Source organism: Sus scrofa, chromosome 4 (genome assembly GCF_054392235.1).
Source record: "Sus scrofa isolate SSC_HxYL_T2T_F1_AM1 chromosome 4, Sscrofa_HxYL_maternal_Yorkshire_Landrace_v2.0, whole genome shotgun sequence".
Lineage (NCBI taxonomy): Eukaryota > Metazoa > Chordata > Mammalia > Artiodactyla > Suidae > Sus > Sus scrofa.
In genome coordinates, this window is record NC_139386.1 from 132894141 (window position 1) to 132917807 (window position 23667).

Sequence of the window (23667 nt, forward strand, 5' to 3'; positions counted from 1 at the left end):
CTCAGCTGGTCCCATCTCCTCCCAGCACATCTTCCTCAACAGCAGAGGCTAGAAAGCAAAAATACCCACCAGATCCAACCCAAAACCTCAGACATTTTTGAAGCTAAATTTTAGACATAAATTCTTACCAAAGAGTTGTTACCGATGCACCCACATGACACTTGAATATTAAAGTTAAGTGCTGGAGTTCCCTGGTGGCTCAGCAGGTTAAGGATCAGGTGTTGTCTGTCGCTGCTGTGTTGTGGGTTGGACCTCTGGCCTGGTTACTTCCACATGCTGCAGGCGAGGCCAAAAAAAAGTTGAGTGGGTGAGGCACACGGCATAACCATGTCGTTGGTCTACACTGCAGGCTGCGTCATGAACGGCAACTCGTCTCGGGCCCAGGCCTGCACCGGGGCTTTGGTTATCGGTCCTAGAAGGTCGTCTGGAGGCGGCTTCCTCAGTCCCCCCAGTGATGAAAGCCAGTTAGCGGCAGAACTAAGTGCTTTCTGGAAGGAATTCTGTCTCCTGCGGGTCCCAGGAAGGAGGGGAGAGGAGGGCCGAGGCGAGTCAGACGCGTTGCTGTGGTGCAGGTGCCGGAGACGCTTCCGAAGAAGAGACTCCTTCCTTCCGCTTCCAGGTGAGGAAAACGGGTGCAGAGTAACCTCCCAGGACCCACGCTCTGACCCATGCCCCTGGAGGGCCACCGCGCGGAGGATTCCAAGTCCAAAGTCCTGGGATGGAACGTGAGACAAAATGAGGACTCAGGACCTCCTGCTGCGGCGCAGCCGCGATGAACATGGCTAGGATCCACGAGGACACGGGTTCCATTCCTGGGCCCGCTCAGCGGGTTGAGGATCTGGCGTTGCCGTGAGCTGTGGTGTGGGTTGCAGACGTGGCTTGGATCATGCCTTGCTGTGCCATGGTGTAGACGGGCAGCTGCAGCTCCGATTAGACCCCTCATCTGGAAACTTCCATATGCTGTAGATTTAGCCCTGAAAAAAAAGAAGAAGAATCAATGCCTGGAAAAACTTTGAGGTCCTAACACTCTCCTGTTATTTCAGGCCTGTGATGGCTTGAATATGATGCCAGCAGGAGCAGGGGGCCTAGCCCAGTACACACCGCAAGCTTAGGCTCTGCACACTGCTGGTGGTGGCTCTGGGGTAGTTACGGTGTAACCAGCACTGTGCCTGGAGTAGGGCTACCGAGCGAGTGGTCCGTTGCAGGTAACGGTTTTCAAGTCAAAGGCACTCTCCTCTCCCATGAAGAGTTAGTTGCTCTTCGCTCTTGGAGCCACGTGCACACAGAGGAACAAAGAGAGGATGGAAGCTAATCTGTTTTGTTTTCTAGGAAGGAAGAAGAAGAAAGAAGGCACCAGGAGTCCCCACGTGGCTCAGCAGGCTGAGGATCAGGCGCTGTCACTGTCACTGCAGCGGCTCAGGTTCAGTCCTTGGCCCAGGAAATTCCGCATGCCCTGGACTCGGCCAAAAAGACAAAAAGAAGGCTCCAGTGACTGAGTCTGGACGTCCACTTAATTTTACTTTTGCAATGTGGCATTTTTTTTCCCAAACGAAAAGCATTCATTGAGCAACCAGACACTCTGAGGGCGGGTTATGCCTGACGAGCGATCCAGGGATCGCTTGCGGGCATGCGGTGCTGCCGCCTTCTCTTACAGCATCCAGTCACCCCGGTCCCGGAGCGCAGGGACCTTGCTAAGGGTCCCGGACTCGCCGGGAGCCTCCGGTTGCTTATTTGTAAAATGGGAACCTTGGGGGCTTTTTCGCAGCAGAGCTGTGACGAGCCGAGCGGTCACACGAAATGCCTCGTTTTTTAAAACCAACGCTATTACCTAATAAAAGCTCTCACCGTTTCCCGATCACGGCCGGGTCCGCCCCTGCGCTGCGCTTGGCATCGAAGGGGAATCACACACAACTTCTGGACGAGAGAGACGCGTGACCAAGTACACGCAGCAGCGCGCGGAGGCGGCGCTGCGGGTCGGGCGGGGGTCTCCTTTCGCAGCAGCTGGAGGAGCCCGGGGCGCGGAGCCCCGCCTCGGGGGGACCAAAGCCGGTCACAGCAGGCGCACCGGGCGGCCCGGCTGCGCGGAGCCGGGGCTGCGGGACTGGCCACCGCCTTCAGGGCCCCGCCCGCTCCCCCGGGGGGCACTGCCGGCCAGGTGCGGCCCTGGGCACTGACCCCCGCGGGCGCCTCGTCTGCCACGGGCTCCGCGGGGCGAGAGCACGTGCGGCCGCAGACCGCGGCCTTGTGGTCCGTTTGCATCCTCCCTGAAACCCTCCTTCCCCGGAGCCCGTCCCTGCTGCTCTGCCGTCGTTTGCTTCCCTCCGCGGGCGCCGGTCCCTGCCGCGTCTTCCGCTCCTCGGCCCTCGGCGCTGCGTCCCGGAGGCCGCCTCGCTCCTCGCCGCAGCCGCCGCCGGGGGGCGCACCTACTCCCGCCACCTCCGCTACCAGCCGGCACCCCCACCTCTGCGGCCAGGTCCGCTTCTCGGATTCTAGGCTTGCACGGCTCAGCACGGATTATCCCAAGACCGAGCACGGAGTAAAGAAATACACAGGCCCTCTGTTTTAGTGGTTTTTTTTCCTTTTTTTTTTTTTTTTTTCTGTCTCTTTGCCTTTTCTAGGGCCGCTCCCACACCATATGGAGGTTCCCAGGCCAGGGGTCTAATCGGAGCCGCAGCCACCAGCCTACGCCAGAGCCACAGCAACGCGGGATCCGAGCCGCGTCTGCCACCTACACCACAGCTCACGGCAACGCCGGATCGTTAACCCACTGAGCAAGGCCGGGGATCGAACCCGAAACCTCATGGTTCCTGGTCGGATTCGTTTCTGCTGTGCCAAGGCGGGCACTCCTGTTTTAATTTATATAAAGCTTTATTAAGGAGGTAATTTCCCAGTCAAAACAGTTACGCATACTTTAATTCAGACCACTCTTTTCTCCATAGGCTTCATTTCAAAGATCTCCAGTTTGGAGTGTCAGCCTCAAATGACAACTTTTAAAAGGTCATTTTAGTGTTTGCCTTTTACCTGTTCTGACTAGACTATAATGCAAACAACTTGAAAGCCCTGCAGCTGTGGCATCAGCACGTAAAGAAAGGCAGGTGCCAAGGAGGTGCCAGGGGCACTTGACCAGTCGACTTGCAATTTATTTACTTTAGTCAAAGAGCTCTGGATTTGTTGAGTCCAGGATGGTGGATGAGAAATAAGCCACACTCTTTTTTCTTTTTTGTCTTTTGTCTTTTTAGGGCCACACCCTCGGCATATGGAGGTTCTGGAGCTAGGGGTCTAATGGGAGCTACAGCTGCCAGCCTACACCACAGCCACAGCAACGCCAGATCCGAGCCACATCTGTGACCTACACCACAGCTCACGGCAACATCAGATCCTTAACCCACTGAGCAAGGCCAGGGATTGAACCCACAACCTCATGGTTCCTCGTTGGATTCGTTTCTGCTGCGCCATGACGGGCACTCCAAGCCACACTCTTTTTTACGGTGCCTTGGTGCTGGAAATGCCTGGAAGTCTACTAAGTTTAGAAGTTTGGGAGTCAGAGATAAAATTACTGGGATTAAGTTTTTTTTCACATAATTTCAAATTTCTAAAAGTCAAAAGTAGTTACTGCAATTACATCCTCAAATATTTCATGCATACTCCATAGACTGCATTAGCCAGATAAAGCAATGTTGTCATTTGCCTATTGTTTCATTTTGGTTAGTTTGCATTTTTCATTATTTTTATTTTATTGCATTAAATTGATATTTCAAGAGAATTAAAACTGACTCAGAAGTGGTTCACTGAAATGTAAAAAGCATGAAGAAGCAAATGCTACAATTCAGCCTGATGCTGTGTCAGAAATACTGAACTGGATTCCACTGAGAATGGAAAACGTGCACCTGTACTCCAGGGTAAGGAAACTTGGGAGTGCGGTGACTTTGCATAAATAGCTAAAAAGAAAACAGAAATTAGGAGCTATGACAACAATCACCTGAAAACTGAATTGTATTTTTAGGATCATTGATCTGTGGTTCCCATGGAGGCACCAAAGGTAGTGACATGAGACTTTTAAGCTTTCATATAATTTTCAAATAAAGCATAGTGATCACTTTGGTAAACCAAATAAGCTTTTCTAAAACAAGGGAAAAATAATGCTTTCTAGTATGAAGCTGGGTCACCAAATGCAGACTCTTTAAAATGAGGATTTTTCAATAGCAGGAGACAGACCAAATACGAAATGAGGATGAGTCGAAAAGGAATCCTAGAAATTGTGATGCAACATTGTAAATCACCTATACCTTAATAATAACAATTTAAAAAAGGATCCCAGGAGTTCCCATCGTTGGCTCGGCAGTTAACGAATCTGACTCGCAGCCATGAGGATGCAGGTTCAATCCATGGCCTTGCTCAGTGGGTTGGGGATCCGGCGTTGCCGTGAACTGTGGTGTAGGTTGCAGACTCGGCTCTGATCCTGCATTGCTGTGGCTGTGGCGTAGGCTGGCAGCTACCACTCTGATTCAACCCCTAGCCTGGGAACCTCCATATGCCACAGGTGTGGACCTACAGAGACCAAAAAAAAAAAAAAAAAAAAAAAAAGGATCCTGTGAAGTTTCACTTAAATCAGCATGAACCGGGAGTTCCCACTGTGGTGCAGTGGGTTAAGAATCTTAATGCAGTGGCTTAGGTTGCTGGGAGGCATGGGTTTGATCCCTAGCAGCTTCGGAGTAGGTCACCGCTGTGGCTTGGATTCAGTCCCTGACCCGGGACCTTCCCTGTGCCCCAGGTATAGCCATTAAAAAACAAATAAAAACCAAACATAATTTGGAAAAGGTGCATTTCCTAGCTCTCTCAACTGAAAGGGTCTAGCTTTCATGACTTAACAACAACAATCAGATTTTAGTTTCTAGATATTCTTTCTTGAACAACAACAGCAAAGCTAAGTCCAGATTTCGATTTGTAGGGAACACATACAGTGGCCCCAGAACATCTTACAGGGCAAGAAAGCAAGGAGGCACTCAAAGACCAATGGGGTCAAATCTGGGGACAGTGTAAGCACCCAGGCACAAAGCAGTGATAGTAATGGGTTGTAATACAATGATTTAAAGAAGCCGTGCATTCACAATGATACTAAAAAAAGTTAGGGAAGGACAAAAGAGAAAGCTCAAAAAAAAAAAAAAGAAAAAGAAACAGGAACAGCAGCTAATGCATGTAGATGAAATACGAGAGCTGGAAAATTATTTTGCAATTTCCAATGTAATAATTTATTCCAATGAGGGCTGGGAGGAAGGTTGTTGGGAAATAAAATGCTTAAATGATCTCAAATAGTATCTCAGTTGTGCCTTAGTTACAGAGGTGAAAACATGCTTGACAAAGACAGATCTGAGGATGGGCGCGTCCGCCAAGGGATCAGACTGGGACCGAGTGGGAGCCTCTGAGGCCACACTCTCCCGCCGTGAGGCCGTGGGGGGGCCCAAAGCACCGAGGCGTTGGCGCCCCTCCTCGGGGAGGGGTAAGGTCCCCCTGCCCTCCTCTTGCTTCCAGGAGGAGCTGACTACCGACTAGTCGAATTTAAAACCAACTTAAACACACGGTGTGCAGTGTAACAGGAAAAGCACGGGCCGAGGCGGGGTCAGCGTCCCGGCTCTGCCACGTGGCAGCTGGGAGCGCTGGGCACGAACGTTCCTCTCCAAGCTTCCCAAGGGCGGCCTTGGGGATGAAGTGAGATCATATATGGAGACTACTTAAAATCTTAAAACATTGCTATTGCACTTCTAAAAAGAGGAAAAATACCCAACATAACATCACCAGCAAGAAATGGTTTCAGGAGTTCCCACTGTGGCACAGTGGTTAATGAATCGACTGGGAACCATGAGGTTGTGGTTCGATCCCTGGCCTCGCTCAGTGGGTCGAGGATCCGGCGTTGCCAAGAGCTGGGGTGCAGGTTGTAGATGCGGCTCAGATCCCACGTTGCTGTGGCTGTGGCGTAGGCCAGAGGCTGCAGCCCCGATGAGACCCCTAGCCTGGGAACCTCCATACGCCACAGGAGCAGCCCTAGAAAAGGCAAAAGGACAAAAAAAAAAAAAAAAAAAAAAAAGGTTTCAGATCAGAGACCTGATTAATATAGGATGACAAGCAAGTGAATAAGGTAGATCTGAGTAGAAAGGGGAAAAAAAACAAGGTCGAAAGGGTGAGTGAAAATACGAACGTTTAAACTGCCCTCGGAAGCCCGGGGCCGGGAGGGTGGTCTCGAGACCCTGGATTTCTGGCCTTCTGTTCAGGTGTGTTCACGCCTGGGCGATACATGGGGCTGACTACGGAAGGGAGGAGGGGTGTTTACAAATGACTGCGCATGATTACATAACCTCGACAATACCCAGCAGGTGTTTAATTTATATAGATACCTACTTGGCATATGCACATCCACACAAGCGAGAAGGAGAAATGACTGCAGTTTTATAGACGACTTGTCTATTACTCTCCTCTCTCCTAATAAGCCCACCTTTCAGCAGGAACCCGGCAAGGGAGCAGCTGGACTCAACTTTGCCTGCCTTGCACAGATGTACTTCTTACTGTGCCCAGTGATCCCAACGCTTACAGATTTGAGATGCAGGTATGTCTCCATAGATCTCCCCACATGTCTCCATATAAATAAGTACATATGTGCACACACACACACACACACGTTTCTGGGGGTGCACAAGCTAGTTCCCAGATGCAAGCCCATCTTTCACACCTATGCCCAACTTAAGAATGGCAATGTGTTTCCATGCTGGAGGACAACCGAATCTTTCAACAGAGAGACAGTATTTCTGTCTCCAGTGTATAAGAAAATAAAGCCACAACAAATCAGCAAGCAATCAAAACTGGAATGAGGAAAATATCAAGCAAGAAATGAAAAGACACCCATGCTGGAAAGGAGGAAGTAATTTGCAGATTGTTGTTATTTGCAGATTTTATCTTATACAAAGAAAACCCTGAGGACTCACCCAAAAAACCATTATAACTAATCAACGACTTCAGTAAAGATGCAGGATATAAAGTCAACATACAGAAATCAGTTGCATTTCTAACATAAACAATGAAACATCTAAAAAGGAAATAAAAAATATCGCTTTTACAATAGCATCAAAAACAATAACGTATTTAGGATTAAATTTAACCAAGGAAGTGAAAGATCTGTACAATGAAAACTAAAAGCCTCTGAAGAAACTGAAGACACAAACAGGCAGATAGGCTGTGTTCATGGATCAGAATTATTATTATTGTTAAAATACCTGTATTACCCAAAGCCAGCTATGTATTCAATGCAGTCTCTTAAAATTCCAATGACATTTTCACAGAAAATAAAACAATCCTAAGAATTTGTTTGGAGCCACAAATGACCTCAAATAGCCAAAGCAATCCTGAGAAAGAACAAAACCAAAGGCATTCACACCTCCTCATCTCAAACTATACTACAGAGCTACAGTCGTTAAAACAGCATGGGGCTAGCATAAAAACTGACACATGGGACAGAGTAGAGAGCCCAGAAATAACCCTCTTGCATTTAGAGTCAATTAATATTTGACAAGGGATCCAAGAACACTCAATGGGAAATGGTAGCTCCCTCAGTAAACGGTGTTAGGAAAACTGGGGCAAAGGCAGAAAAATGAAACTGGACCTCTATTGCATACCACTCAAAAACTAACCCAAAATGGATGAAAGACTTAAACACAAGATCTAATACCATAAAACTCCAAGGAAAAAATATAGGGACGAAGCTCCTTGACAATGGTCTGAGCAATGCTTTTTTTATATATAGAACTGGCACAAGCTACAAAAGCAAAAACAAGTGGGACTACATCAAACAAAAAAGCTTCTGCACAGCAAGAGACAATAAACAAAAATGGAAAGGTAACCTACAAGTGGGAGAAAAGGCTTGCAAACCACGTGTCAGATAAAGGGTTAACAGCCAAAATACGCAAAGAACTCACATAACTCAATACCAGAAAAACCAGATCATCTCATTGAAAAGTGGGCAGAGAAACTAAGCAGCCATTTTCCTAAGGAAGCCGGCACGTCTTCCCGAATGGCCTTGATTTTGCAGCTTCTGGTTGGGTTCAGACTGGACGTCTTCACTGTGCGTGCGAAGTATCTGTTCAGATCTTTCGGCCTCTTCCCCTCTTTGCCTTATTGAGTTCCGGGATTTTGAATATTTTTAATAGTCTTTCCCTGTTACCTGCGATGGAAAAAATCTGCCAGTTTATGACTTGCCTTTTTACTTTATGATGTCTTTCGATAAACCAAAATTTTGAATTTTGTTACTATTTATTACAGGTGAATCTCTTACATTTACATGCTTTCTTCTCCTACATGTAATACTTTCAAAAGCCCTACTTTTGACACCTTTTTAATACCTTTTTTTAATGTATGGTGTGACAAAGAAATTCAATGTCTTTTCACTTTCCATACGGAGAAACAGTTTTCCTGGTTCTACCTACGGAGCATTTTCTATTATATTATTGCAAGAAGCAGACGTCATTGCTGAAAAGAAGGAACGAGAGACATTCTAATTCTACTCCCCAGTGTTAAGGGGACGGCCTCCTGCATGGGATGCTGTTGACGTTAGTCCCTGGTGTGTTTTGTGCTACTTCAGATACAGCTTATCCCCATCACCTCCACCCCTTCTAAAGCAAGACTGGGACCAGCTGCTTCTGAATGTATTCCTTTCTCTCCCTTTACTCTGTTCCTACGGCAAATGAAAATTACAGATTTTCGGTGAAGCCATCCTGGCATTACCAGGAGAAGGCAAATTTGCTAATGGAGGTGTCTTTTTCATACACGTATGTACACATCACTGCATCTGATTTGGTCATTTTTTTCTAGTGTTTTAACATCAATGTTCATGGCTGAAATTTGCTAGAAACACTCTAGCAAATTTTGTTGCAAAGAGTATACAATGACTTCACAGAATGACTTAGAATATATAACTTTTCCCCATTATCTCAAAAACTGTGTGAAGTAATTTCTTCCTTGAAAGGTTGGAAGAATTTACTTGTAAAACCAGCTAGACCAATTGTTTTCTCTGTGGAAAGACTTTTAACTTTTCTCTTTTTATTAAATAGTTATAAAATTATTCGGTCTTTAATTTTTTTCTGGCTTAGTATTTTTACACTTTTCAAAGATAATCAATATTTTAAGTATCCAAATTTATTTAATATGGGTAGTATTTTCTTTCAATTAAAAAAATCTTTGCTATATTTGCATTTTCACCTAAATAGGCAGTATTTATGCTTTCCCTTATCTTCCATCTTTTTATTTTTTGTCTTTTTTTGCCTCTTCTAGGGCCGTTCCCACGGCAAATAGAGGTTCCCAGGCTAGGGGTCTAATCGGAGCTGTAGCCGCTGGCCTACACCAGAGCCACAGCAACGTGGGATCTGAGCCATGTCTGCGACCTACAGCACAGCTCACGGCAATGCCGGATCCCTAACCCACCGAGCAAGGCCGGGGATCGAACTTGCAACCTTATGGTTCCTAGTCGGATTTGTTAACCACTGCGCCACGGCCACAGTGGGAACTTCTTTCAGTCTTTTTAGACCAGTATCTACTTTGCTAGCATTTTAAAGGAACAAGATTTTGGCTTTTGTTTCAATTATATTGAATATTTTTACTATTTATTGTCTGCTCCCTCCCCCAACTTCTTAAACTGAATAATTTGATCAATTTTTAACCTTCCTTTTTCTAATAAGCATTTACTTTATAAAGTTTCCTGGAAGAATCACTTTTGCTTCACCTCAAGTTTTGGGATATACTGTTTTTACTATTACTCAATTGTAAGGTTTTTTTTTTTTTTTACCTGCCATTTTTTTTTGTTAAAGTATGGTTGATTTACAGTGCTGTCATTTTCTGCTGAAAAGCGCAGTGACCCAGTCGCACACATACTCACGTTCTTTTTCTCATACTATCTCCCATCATGTTCCATCCCAAGAGATTGTATACAGTTGCCTGTGCTGTACAGCAGAACCTCATTGCTTATCGCTTCTAAATAAGAGTTTGCAGCTACTAACCCCCAACTCCCCATCCTTCCCACTCCCTCCCCCATCCCCTTGGCAACCGCAGGTCTGTTCTCTATGTCTGGGAGTCTGTTTCGATTTTGTCGATAGGTTCATTTGTGCCATATATTAGATTCCACATCTAAGGTATTTCTTTCTCCTTCTGACTTACTTCACTTAGTATGAGAATCTCTAGTTCCATCCATGTTGCTGCAAATAGCATTATTTTGATTTTTATGTCTGACAGTTATTACAGTGTATCTAAGTATTTATCACTATTCTTTTTTTTTTTCTTTTTTTTTTTTAGGGCCACACCCGTGGCATATGGAGCTTCCCTGGCTAGGGGTCCAATCAGAGCTACAGCTGCCTGCCTACACCACTGCCACAGCGATGCCAGATCCTTAACCCACTGAGTGAGGCCAGGGATCGAACCTGCAACCTAATGGTTCCTAGTCAGATTCATTTCCGCTGCACTATGCTGGGAACTCCTATTTCTTCATTTTCATTAAAGGTACATTTTTCTCAAATATTAATAATCTTTTTGTCCTAACCAGATAGAAAACATAATTAGTTAACTCTGTAATTTTCTGCAATTTGTTTTGCGGCTCAATTTTCATACATGCTCCATAGGTACTTGAAAAGAACACGGATTCAAGCCGCTGGAGGCAGAGACCTAGGTATGGTCACTCGACAAGCCGACTGCTTTGCTCAAATCCTCTTTGCTGATTAAAAAGTCCGTTGTCCACTAACGTGATTTGAAATCCTCTACACCCCAATGAAATCTGCCAGCTCCTGATGTACAGCTGCCATAGCTTTAGTTTGACTGGGTTATGGGTTTTTTTTTGTCTTTTTAGGGTCGCACCCGCTGCTTATAGAGGTTCCCAGGATAGGGGTCGAATTGAAGCTACGGCTGCTGGCCTACACCACAACACAGGATCCGAGCTGCATCTGAGACCTACACCACAGCTCACGGCAATGCTGGATCCTTAACCCACTGATCCAGGCGGGGGACTGAACCCGTGTCCTCATGGGTACTGGTTGCGTTCATTTACCACTGAGCCATGGCGGGAACTCCTTTTTTGCATTATACATATTTCCTCTTTTTAACCTTCAACTTTCCTAAGTATGTATGTGTGTATATTTATTTTTTCTTTTTTTAGGCTGCACCTGTGGCATATGGAAGCTCCTGGGCTAGAGGGTGAAACAGAGCTGTAGCTGCAGGCCAACGCCAACATCCCGGCAACACCAGATCTGAGCCAGATCTGTGACCTACACCACAGCTTGTGGCAATGCCGTAACCTTAATCCACTGAGCAAGGCCGGGGATCAGACCTGCATCCTCACGGACGCTACATCCGGTGCTTTTTTTCTTCTTATGAGACGCTTTTTTTTTTAATTTTTTTTTTTTTTTGCTTTTTAGGGCCACACCCGTGGCATGTGGAGGTTTCCCAGGCTAGGGGCCTAATCAGAGCTGTAGCTGCCAGCCTACACCACAGCCACAGGAACTCGGGATCCAAGCCCCATCTGTGACCTACACCACAGCTCACGGCAACACCGGATCTCCAACCCACTGAGCGAGGCCAGGGATTGAACCCGCAGTCGGATTCATTAACCACTGCACTATGACGGGAACTCCAAAACCCCTTTTTTCTTGAGGCATTTCCTTTTGAGTAGGACGTTTAATCATACACCCTCCTTTAAAAAACGTTTCTAATTGCTTTCATTCTTAAAAAGAAAGTAATTTTACTCTACGTAACTCCAGGTTAAGTATTTTCCAACGCTCCGAAAACCACATTCCACGGTTCCTGCTGCTGCTACTGCAAAGTTAGCTGCTATTCTTTATAGACATTGGTCTTTTCTCCCTGGATAGTTTCAGATGGTCTGTCCTTGGCAGTTTCACTACACGACTCCACGCTGGTACTGACATCTGTCCTCTCTGGGGAATACTGTACTTGTGTTTTACCTCGGGGAGTGTTTGCAGCCTCTCTCTCTAAATCCTGCCTCTCTTTCATTCCTTCTGAGTCTCCCTTCCTTCCACCTTCCGGCCCTTTCGTATTTTCCATGTCCTTATTCATTCAGGATTATCTCTCACAAATATCTCTGAGTTCTCTAGCCCTCTTTTCACCTGCCTAATCTGCCGTTAACGCTTCCACGGAGGCTCATATTTGATCAATTATATATTTTTATTTTTGGATTTTTAAAAATGTTTATTTCTTTCAAATTTCACTTTACATATCTGTCCTGGTAAATTTTAGGTGTATAAACATTTTATATGTACTTTGAATCTGAGGGTTCTAATACTTGCAGTCTTTTGGAGGGGATGGCTCTATCTACTATTTTCGCTGGCTTTCCTTCAGGGTAGCGTGCCGTCTTTCGTGTCTTTGGTCTTCTGTGACAGTGTGCAACCTGGTCCTCATCCGCGGAAGTCCTCTATTTCCACCCTGAAGCAGCTCTCATTCGCCAAGTATCTGATTTTACTGGTAGAAGGTGATGTGCAAAACAGCCCTTGAGCTCCCCTAGAGGGCTGCAGCACAGAACCCAAGTTCTACCACCATTCAGGTTCGTCATTCTTGGGTTACTGCTGTAGAAACCCATCCTCGGCAGCACCCCCAACGTGGGCTCTCTGCCCTTGCGCCTCTTACCCTCTCCGTCCTCCTCCTTCTTGGTGGAGTCGGCTTCTGTCCCAGGCTCTGAGTCTTCTCCCTCCGGTGCTTGGGTACCTCCTAACTCAGGTGCCGGAGCCCCAGTGCTACAGAGAGAGCATGGATCTTCTGAATATTTCTGAAATAGTCCTCCGTGCTCAAGTTGCGCCGCTAGCTTGGGGTGAGGGCTGCGGTCGTGCACTCTTACCTTGAAGACCAGCAAAGCCCCCCATGAGGGGTTGTGCGGCGTGTCTGAGAGCGTCCACTGAGTCATGATACTAGAGGTAGAAATTATGCAAGATTTCTGACTCTTAAAATTAAACACTTACCTCTACTTACATACGTATATATTTATGTTTATAAACACATCTAATTATGTACATATATGCACACACAGCTGATGTCTCAGAGAAGTAAGAGATCTCAAAAGACAGCGTGAAGGTAAACACGAACTCTGTATCAGGGCGCAACCCATGGCCTGGCACGTGCTCCTTTGGGTTTCTCATGCTCACCCTCAGTTGCTTTGAGATTAGCAGCACCTATAGAAATTTTGTTAGATTTGAATCCATAATGCACCTTTCACTTAGTCAACATGCAATGGTGATTTCCATTTATGGCCTGAATTTGCGCTACAGAGAGGGCATGGATCTTCTGAATATTTCTAAAATATTCTGTTTGCAATTTTCGAAAAAGACAACCATAAAATAAATGGCCAGTATTCGGTTTTCATTTCAGTTTTCTAAAAGATCAGGTCCTAAAATTAAGTAAGTTAATCTCAAACAAGAGAAGAGTGTTTGCTTGCACTTTAGCATTCATGCATACCAGTCTCCACTTATAAAGACTTGGGGGATTTTTTTCTGCCTTTCTATCCCCAGGGTCTAGCACACAGGCATCCCATAAACAGCCACGGGATGAAAGATGCCACCAGTCCCACCGGAGCAGATGCAACATCTCCTATCATTACCAGGGAAGTAGACAACTTGGTCCTTCCCAGGACAAAAAGTACCTGCAAGAAGGCTAACTAAGCAGCAGTCTTTGAGATCCTGAATACAGTAAAGCTAATTCATACATATTTTGACCAAGAGGAAGTTTCCAAAAGAAATAATACTTAAAAACAAAGTTACAAATTACAATCTATTTCAACTTTAATTTGTGCATTTGTGGTGACTTACGACTGCAAAACACTTTTTCTTAAAATGACATGAAGGCACATTTCTTCTGAATGCATAGTGTACCATTCTAAAATATCCTGATTTCCTTGCAAAGTGCTTGAGCAGTCACTTACACATACAGTAATAACAAAATATATTTACACTCCATAGAGTTTAAAAATTTAAAATCTAAAATATATATATTTAAGACTACAGAAAAAATTAGTGCTTTCTTCAGCTTAATTGTGTGAATATACCCTGCCCTCTAATTTTTTTTAGTGATTGACTTCAATTAAAAATAATCTGTACACTGTGTGGTTACAAAGCGTTAGGTCGGGTTTTAAAGCTAAAAGCCGGTTTGAGGCCTTTGCTTTCTCTGCACATTTGAGAACCAGAAAAGGTGAGCAGACTGTACCTCAAAAGCATTTAGTGTTGTTTTTTTTTTTAATTGTATTAACACTGTTTAAATTAAAACCAGACAATTAAACTAAGATCCTCTACTGTCCTTTGCCAAGGAAGTTCAATGGCATTTTAAAATAATTTTAAATAACATATTGCTCCCTCCTATAAGATTTCCACCCAAAGGATCATGGGCAATAATCAATTCATAAAGAAATAGGAATTATCTCTGAACAATCTTAATTGTTCTCAGAGGACAAGAGAAACATGCCGACACACTCTGGCATGGCTGAAATATTCATAAATGTTTTCAGCTCAACTCTCTATAAATCCATGCGCTTTCATTTTTCTCACGGGATTTAATCTTGAACAGCCCTCACGACAAGAGCTCACCGTGACGAAACGCTTAACTCAGTACTCGGTCAGTCAACACGTGCTCTTCCTGAGGTATGACGACTCTACCACATGAAGCACAGAATCAAAGATTAGCTATTGCGGAGCTAACGAAAACCAATAAAGTCGTAAGAGGAGGAGGGAAAATAATTAAAACAAAAAACCCAAAAAAAACTCCAGGTAAGTAGAAAAGTCATGGCTTGCAAAAACACTTTCCTATAAGAGCATTAAAAAAAGCCACAAGTGGATCCTCCGAAGTGTTGCAAAAGGTATTTGATCAAATTATTTTTGACTTTTGAGGTACAGCTTTAGTGTTATAATAATTTTATAAAATATAGACTGTTTTATCAAAAATATTTATACATTCTGTTATAATATATTGCTTTTGCCCTCAGTAACTGCCAATATGAACCTCTGGATCCAGTGGCCTCCAATGTACACATGCACTAAACGTACACGCTGGAGTCGGAGGTGCCTGCCTGGCCACTGCACGAAAGGGATGAAGAGGTGGGCTTCAACGGTAAACCTCCGACGGGACTCCATGACAACTCGCACATACGCATGTTCACAGCATGTACACAGTGACGACCCCGCTGCTGCAACAGCGACACGCTTCCCTTCTACAGCAGACACGAGAACAAGGTGAACTAGGCGGATAAACGCACAATGAGTATCAAAAAAGTAGTAACCAGTTCACCGCTTTTGGAAGAAGAGGTGTGACATACTGAGTATCTAGACTTTGGGAATGCGCAGAGGCAACAGTACCTCGGTTCAGGCTGATCATAAGTCCTCATTTAAAAATTTTAAGTAAATGCAGATGTTAAGTTGTCCCTGTTTGTTTCCGCTACGGTTGATTTAATGAACAAAACTGTTTGGCAAGTAGCTCTTCTGGAAAGCTATGAGGCTGTGTTACATGGTTGATAAAGATAAGGCTATAAAATCTTTTCTCCTAATAAATATAGAAAATTTATAATTCAAGACATCAATTCATTTCGTTAAAGAAAGCCCCCAAATGTGCACACACTGCCACTACATTTTTTTTGATATGACAGTAATTTCTTAAAAAAAAAAAACAAGAGCATCTGCCTTATTCAAACGGAATCGTGCTATGTATGCGCAGTAACGGCACCCGAGCCCCTTCTCTCTTTTTGTAAGACGCGGCTGAGAGAGTTGGCTGATTCATTTTCCTGCCACTGAAGGCAGGCATACGGCGAAGCTGGGGGCTGCAGAAGAGTTTTCTTTTTCTAAAAATAAGACCACTGATCCCAAAGTGTTCATTTTTGATGGATGTTCATGGCCGATGTTCATTCAGCTGAAACTCCACGAAACTGTTTCCAGTGCTCAGATTTACGGTGAAAATACATTGAGAGGCCACGTTTCAAGAAAGTATTAGCAGAGTACTTTTAAACACATCGTCACGTGTTTTAAGCAAACTCAGAAGCTACTGGTGGCACAGAGAGCAAATGAAGGTTGTTATTTTAAGAGGTCTTCTTGTGAGCCAGTCTGCTTGTTTCACAGTGTGCAGAACTTAACACCAATCCGCAATGTAGTCAAAATCTCTGAACATCTCCTGCTCCTCTTCTGAAAGTATCCTTGGTTCTCGAGGTGGAGTAAGAATAGGCGCCTCCGAGGTAAATTCGTCATCGAAATTACTCACGTCTTCTCGCCCTCTCACGGTGGGAACGAAGGGCGGCTTGACCTTTTTGTCCATCAGAGCACTCCAATCAATTAACTGGGTTGCAAAACACAAAGGGCCCATTTTAGTCTCCTCTTCCTAATGGCGACAGTTTGATAAAAACATTTAACTCGCACACTTACTCGGAAAAACGGGTGCTTCTTTACATCCTCTGCATCCTTCTCACCAGCTCCCAGGCGCCGCTCAGGATTTCGTCTTAGTAACTAATACAATGGAAAGGAAGAAAGAGAAAATCAGAGACATCATCATAACTTGCAAAGCTTTAGACGATTCCCAGGGTATGTGTTTCTCTACACCAGGCAGCATCTATGCTCTAAAAAACAACTGCTACAACTCTACTGGGAATTGTTCTTCAATACGAAAAAACTCAGGACTTCCCGCGGAAATGAATCTGACTAGGATCCATGAGGATGCAGGCTCGATCCCTGGCCTCACTTAGTGGGTTAAGGATACAGCGGTGCCCTGCACTGTGGCGTAGGGGCAAACACGGCTTAGATCTGGTGCAGCTGTGGCTCTGGCGCAGGCCGGCAGCTGCAGCTCCGATTTGACCCCTAGCCTGGGAACCTCCATATGCCGTGGGTACGGCTCTAAAAGGACAAAAATAAAAAAATAAATACTAAGGAGTTCCCGTCACAGCACAGTGGTTAATGAATCCGACTGGGAACCATGAGGTTTCAGGTTCGATCCCTGGCCTTGCTCAATGGGTTAAGGATCTGGCGTGGCCGTGAGCTGTGGTGTAGGTGGCCGACTCGGCTCAGATCCCGCGTTGCTGTGGCTCTGGTGTAGGCCGGCGGCTACAGCTCCGATTAGACCCCTAGCCTGGGAACCTCCATATGCCGCGGGAGCGGCCCTCGAAAAAGGCAAAAATAAATACATAAATAAAATAAAATAAATAAATACATAAATCTCAGTAGTTGATAAATAATTATTTCTTACCCTTCTCATTATTGAAATGGCTTCTGTCGATAAGAACCTTGGATACCTCACTTCGTCATTTACAATACTGTCAAAAACCTCCTCTTCATCGTCACCAGGAAAGGGAGACTAGAAGACACGACTCTGCGTCAGTCAAAATGAGCTCAATACGCTAAAATCTTACCGTCTAGGCAACGTTCTGAAGTACAACCAAGAACCAGGTAGTGAGGAAAATAGGAGAAACAAAAGCAACCAAAACCCCCAGCCTCACCACAACCCCAACCAAATAAGGACCACAAGAGGCCACAACAGGTATCTATGCCCCCATGGTGTGGAGGAGACCACATGCTGTTGATGAACTCGTGTGGAAAGACAGAAGGAAACAGGGAGGGCGAGTAGGGTAACGCCCGCGACTCGACTGAGGAAGGCCAGAGCTGGCAGGAACACAGCGGATCCGGATGTACCCCCGCGCCCTTCACGGTCAACAGCGAATGACCGGTAGCAAGACACACTTAGAGACCAGGCACAGAGACCGCACGGGGGAGCAACGGCCAACACTTTCAACTTCAGGAACTAAACAGCACACGTTTCCAGGCATATTCGACGTGCTCTACACACAACAGGTCTTGGGGCAGTTGGTAAACAGAATGTTAAAATTGTTGTTCCCTGATAACAATGCCAGAGCCGTAAACAAGCAGTTAAATCACATTCAGCCTAACGGTTTGATGCGCACAGAGAAAAACTATGTTGAAGTGTGTCCATGAAAGGAATTTCAGAATGGCTTCGATTTGGCTGCTTGCTTCCTGTTAGTTATTAAAGAACAAGAACCAAGCAAAGCAGAAAGCACCATCAACAGAGAGAAGGATCTTTGACCTGAGGAACTGGTGAAAACGATTTCAGAACTCAGCTTCCTTTTAAAGCTGAACTGCTCATCTTATTCCTCATCCCTAAGAAAATCTTCAACTTTTCAGTTAGCAAAATCTTAGTTTTGCTTTTGATAAAACTTGGTCTTATTAAGTTTGTGGTATCAAAATCAAGTCTGTTCATTAATTTCTTCAATATACATATATAAGCTGAACACCTGCTACCTTATACTATAATAATTATCTTTCTGGGACTATTGCATCGGTAGGTGTTTCCACCGTGGCGCGACGGGGTTGGCAGCATCTCTGCAGCACCAGGACCACAGGCCTGATCCCTGGCCCAGCACAGTGGGTTAAAGGATCCGGTGTTGCTGGAGCTGTGGCACCGGCTGAAACTGTGGCTCGGATCTGATCCCTCCCTGGCCAGGGAACTCGATATGCTCCAGGGCGGCCAGAAAAGAAAACTTAAAAACAAAAGCAGAACAGAATTTCAATGGTAATATAAAGCACTTTGTCGTTATATTATATATCAGTCCAGACTGTATTTGAAAACTGTCTCTCTACAAGTCTAGGAATAGAGAAAAATACATCTACATATTTGTTAAGTTGTTGAAGTTCCTTTTTTCTGCAAATAGGTTACAAGCTGACAGGGCTAACGATGAATGGCTAGTGAATGAGTTTCAAGCACATATAAAAAGAATCCAATAGTCTGTTCAGATGCCGAGGATCTAACCAATATCTAAGGTCATTTTAAACTGCTCTGACCCCTTCACTTTCCTTTGGCACAGTGAAAGGGGACCTGAGATGTTATTTTATTCGTGGAGTTGATTCAGATCTTCAACTCATAAAAATTTAACCAAGACCCACTTTTATTACATTTAAAAAGTTAACACTAAAATTTCACCAATGTTGTAAAATTAGAGTAGCAATGAGTTTTAAGTTTAGTTCTTTTCCCAGCTACCCTTTTACAGAGATGCTAAAAAGACATCTAATTACAAAAAGCAATTGTGAAGAAATAGCCAGATTAATTGTTCTTTATCTCCTAGTAGTTAAGAGCTTAATCAATGAGCTCTACTGAAAAAAAAAAAAAAACATGGAACAGAGTTCTCACTGTGGCTCAGTGGGTTAAGAACCTGACATGGCATCCATGAGGATGCAGGTTCAATCCCTGGCCTTGCTCAGTAGGTTAAGGATCCTTATATATCTGCTATATCGCTTTTGAAGGTAACATTTACTTTTGACCAATGTACAGCTGATTTTTCTTTACAGGTAGAGAGCACGGTCCTTTTATTGGCCTTCCTGCTTTCTATCGCCTATGAAACGACCAGTTAAACATGATGGCGTTTTAAAATCATAAAACATAACCACAGCAACACTGAAACCTAAGAAACTATTTTCAAAGCATTGGTAATAATTCCACAGATATATAAAAATCTAAAAAAGATTTAGTGAAGGTAATGTAGCATCAAAGACAATGAAAGTAATACAGATTACAGGCGACTGTTAGTATATGTAAAAATGTCTAAAACAGCATGTTGACTTGCACAGGGAACCCACGAGGTCATTTTATAAATGATATGCTTTGTTCTTTCCATCCCCTTTCCCCTTTCCCTAGTTTACACTGCTTACCTCGCCCACCAGCATTTCATATACGAGCACACCGAGACCCCACCAGTCCACCGCCCTCGTGTAGGACGTTTCCGTTAACACTTCCGGGGCGAGGAACTCCGGAGTGCCACAAAATGTACTTGTTCTATCTCCATATCCCATTCCTGGAAAGGGGAAAATTTAAAGACGTGTTAACAGAGAAAATAAATCCAGCATAAAAGTTAGAAGATATACTTAGGAAGCAAATTAAAGGTGCCCATTTGTGCAGGGTGACCACACTCAAGCCCCGCCAAAGCCTTAAAGGCAATGTTAAGGACTGTGCGGGGGCACCGCGCAACAGCCGTTCTATCGAACCACAGGGAAAAACAGAGAACTACAATCGCCACCCTTCATTTTACTACGTATTGTTTTCTTTCTTGCCATTACTTTTCGAGTGCTAAGAAGTTACAAAATAAAAAAAGAGAAATGATTCGGACCTTCAATTTCTGTTTTCAATGAAAACTTTTAAATGTGTTTATTTGCTTCACTATAAAATAACATTAAGGGAGTTTCCACGTGGCTCAGTGGGTTAAGGATCCAGTATTGTCACTGCTGTGGCGTGAGTTCAATACCTGGCCCGAGATGTCTATAGGCCATGGGTGCAGCCATAACTAACTAACTAACTAACTAACTAAAATAGCATTAAGTATAGTTTGAAAAAACACCAAAAGCAAACCCCTGGATAATCAAGAGTTGACCAAATGGGAGTTCCTGTTGTGGCTCAGCAGGTTAAGAACCCAACTAGTATCCAGGAGGATGTGGGTTCGATGCCTGGCCTCGCTCAGTGGGCTAAGGGTCCAGCGCTGCTGCGCCACAGGTCACAGATGTGGCTTGGTTCCTGTGTTGCTGTGGCTGTGGTGTAGGCTGGCAGCTGCAGCTCCAATGTGACCACTAGCCTGGGAACTTCACAAAGACCGGGGTTTAAATTCCAGCTTCTGCCACATGTTAGCTGTCAAAGCCTAGACTCCTCTGTACGCGGTGGTTAATTCTTACCTTCTTAAGACTGTTATCCATTAAAGGAGACCATTCACATGAGCATTTGGCAATGTGCTTGGCACACAGCAAATGCTCAAAAACTGTCAGCCAGGATTACAATGCACCATGTATATTTTTACGATAAGGAAGAAAAACACATTAAAAAGTCCAGTTACTCAGTGCATATTTTCTAAATACTTATTATGTCCTAGGCATCTGTGCAAAATGGTGAGAATACAAAAATGAGAGTAAGACATAGTTCTCGTCTTTAAGGAGCTTATAGGAAACTGGAGAAAAACAAAAGAATACAGAAAATTTTATAATGCTATGGTAAGATCAAGATACTATGGAAACCCGAAGAAAGGCTCCTAAAGCTGACTGACAGCTGGGACAGGAGGAGGGAGGCCGGGAGACTTGCTCTGGACTGGCGGCCAAGTTCAGCGAGGGATGAGCAGGTGTGAGTCAGCAAACGGAGCTAAGAGAAGGGACTGCGGCGGAGAGACAGAGACGGAAAGCAGGCCTCGAAGGTACTGGGCAGAGGGCCGCCAGGGACCTGGCGGAGAAGGCGGCAGGCAGACAAGGGAGGCAGGCTACCGCCTCGCAGCCAGGGACGGCTTCCAGCAGGGCTATGCCCTGGTCAGATCTGTGTTTACGTGGCCCCTCGTGCACGTTGTCAGTTACATGGCAAACTGCTTTCAAGGAGAAAGAGAACAGAGAGAGGCTATTAAGCAGTCTCGTCAGAAGATAATGGTTGGCAGCAGGAGAGTGGAAATGCAAAATTTAAGAAATATGAAGGAGGGAGATGCCAGCTAATGTGCTGATTGAATGGACGTGGAAAGCAGTGAGGAGGAGAGCCCAGGACAAGCCACACTTTCAAATCGGGAGACAGAGAGGGTTGTGGTGCCACCCACTACAGACCAGACTTCGGTCTGTGAAGCGTTTGAGGTACCTCTTGACTGTTCGGGTAAAACTGTCTGGTAGAGAGCTGATGACACATGTTGGGAGAGGAAATCACAGATTTGGCAATCATTAGCATTGGGGAGCACTGCTCTTCTCAGGTAGTTTTTAACTAGGAACTTGGAGCAATGGGCCAGACTCTGAGGAACAAAAGCCTTAAAACCAAGAGTGTCCAATACAGGGAAGTCCAATAAAAGAAAAAAACCTTTCATTGGATTCAGTAATTCGGAGGCCAGTGGATAACTGATGAACACAGATTTACAAAGTTCATTCATTCATTTACCCAACTACTTATTTATTTAGTTTTTTTGGCTGCGCTTGTAGCACATCCAAGTTCCCGGGTCAGAGATGGAACGTGTGTCACAGCAGCCACCCGAGTCACTGCAGTGACAACGTCGGATCCGTAACCCGATGCACCAAGAGAACGCCTTGTCCAGCAACATAATAGTTAAACATCCACTGGGAGTTGCTGCTGTGGCATAGTGGCTTAAGACTCTGACTGCAGCGGCTCGAGTTCAATCCCTGGCCCAGTGCAGTGGGTTAAAAGACAACTGGAGAGGAAACAAGAAGCTGCTCGAGGAGAGGGGGAGACAGACAGTGTGCGTGTCAGCACCAGCAGCACATGTTAATGCACTTGGTTACTGAACGGCAGGCGCTGTGCCACCTACTCATGTCTCATCCTCAGAACTCCTCCGCAAGGATCACATTCACTTCAGAGCAGAGGAAACAGACTCGACGAGGTCAAAAGTAACCTGAGGTTGAGAGTGAGACACACAGCCGGTAAAGGGCAGAGCCAAGATTCAAACCTAGGGCTGTGAGGCGCCTACACTCTGGTCCTTTACACTTTCTGATGCCACCTCGGAGTCCAGTCTCCTCAATGTACGTATTTATTTACACACACACACACACTTCAATACGTAAAAGACTCCTGAGGTATATGCATTTGTTTTTCCCATGTAAGACGTTAAAAGTTCGAAGAAGGAAGTAAGCACCTTTGGACCATGTAATTTAATTTGCTTTGCGCAATCCCAGTAAAGCAAAACATTTAGTGCTTAACTAATGCTTTCTTCGGGCGATGACAATTATTAATCATACAAAGAGAACCTTATTTTTATACTATCATTTCTAAAACCTAACTTCATATTCACAGAATAAATTCTTAATAATGCGATAATTAGGTTATATGAACAATCCAAAATGTCTCAATAAAGAACACATTAAAGTTAAAAATACATTTTGCTGTCCTTAGACAAACCTGAAAACTTCCAAAGTACAAAGGAATAATAATCTATTAGATAAAGCACTTTAAAATATCCAATTACCTTCTTTGCAAAGACCAAAATCAGCAATTTTCACAAAGCCCTCTGTATCTAGCAATAAGTTATCCAATTTCAAATCTCTGTTCAGGATACAAAAATGCAAAACAAAACAAAACAAAAATCAATAAAATCAGTAGATAAGGTAGTAAAAATACCATTTCAATAGGAGCTGTACACTTTACCAAAAGAATGTTTTCAAGTTAGGGTTTGAGATTTACCTACTATATTACAAATGTTCACTGTCTTCTTTTTGGCAAGTTTATTACTTTATATAATATAGTTTCTGAATATTTTTCTCCTGTTTTGTGCAAAAAGAATAATGTATTCAAAAAAGGAAGGTTTACTCTATTTTTTTATTTTTAAAAAATATATACATTTTAAAAATTTTTGCTTTTTAGGGCAGCACCTGTGGGATATGGAAGTTCCCAGGCTAGGGGGTCCAATCGGAGCTACAGCTGTCAGCCTACACCACAGCCACAGCCACAAGGGATCGGAACTGCATCTGAAAGTTACACCACAGCTCATGGCAATGCTGGATCGCCGACCCACTGAGAGAGGCCAGGGATTGAACCCACATCTCATGGATACTAGTCAGATTTGCTTCTGCTGTGCCACAAAGGGAACTCTTTAAATACATATTTTAAAGCATAGAAGGAGTTTAAGCATCTTTAACTGAAGTTTTATTAATTTGT

At 44.4% G+C, this 23667-nt stretch overlaps 2 protein-coding genes across 25 annotated transcripts in view; one reads left to right on the top strand and one right to left on the bottom strand.

Moving 5' to 3' along the window:
• The window catches only part of GTF2B (general transcription factor IIB), an 87191-nt gene that overhangs the window by 43840 nt on the left and 19684 nt on the right, over window positions 1-23667 (top strand). For 2 of the 7 annotated variants that reach the window (XR_014844872.1, XR_014844866.1), the window contains one exon: window positions 6495-6598. The gene's annotated coding sequence lies outside the window, so the exon portion shown is untranslated. Of the gene's footprint in view, window positions 1-349; window positions 1206-1329; window positions 1856-2772; window positions 2880-3759; window positions 3900-6494; window positions 6599-23667 lie in introns of those variants that run through there. The other 5 variants (XR_014844870.1, XR_014844873.1, XR_014844871.1 and 2 more) reach the window with 4 other exon arrangements.
• PKN2 (protein kinase N2) overlaps window positions 13781-23667 on the bottom strand; it is a 128794-nt gene continuing 118907 nt past the window's right edge. For 13 of the 18 annotated variants that reach the window (XM_021090337.2, XM_021090333.2, XM_021090335.2 and 10 more), the window contains 5 exons: window positions 22979-23055; window positions 19707-19849; window positions 17236-17343; window positions 16422-16502; window positions 13781-16335 (listed from right to left, as the gene is read on the bottom strand). In XM_021090337.2, the coding sequence (XP_020945996.1) occupies window positions 16132-16335; window positions 16422-16502; window positions 17236-17343; window positions 19707-19849; window positions 22979-23055 (613 nt within the window). In that variant the 3' untranslated portion in view covers window positions 13781-16131. The remainder of the gene's footprint in view (window positions 16336-16421; window positions 16503-17235; window positions 17344-19706; window positions 19850-22978; window positions 23056-23667) is intronic. The other 5 variants (XR_014844851.1, XR_014844849.1, XR_014844850.1 and 2 more) reach the window with 1 other exon arrangement.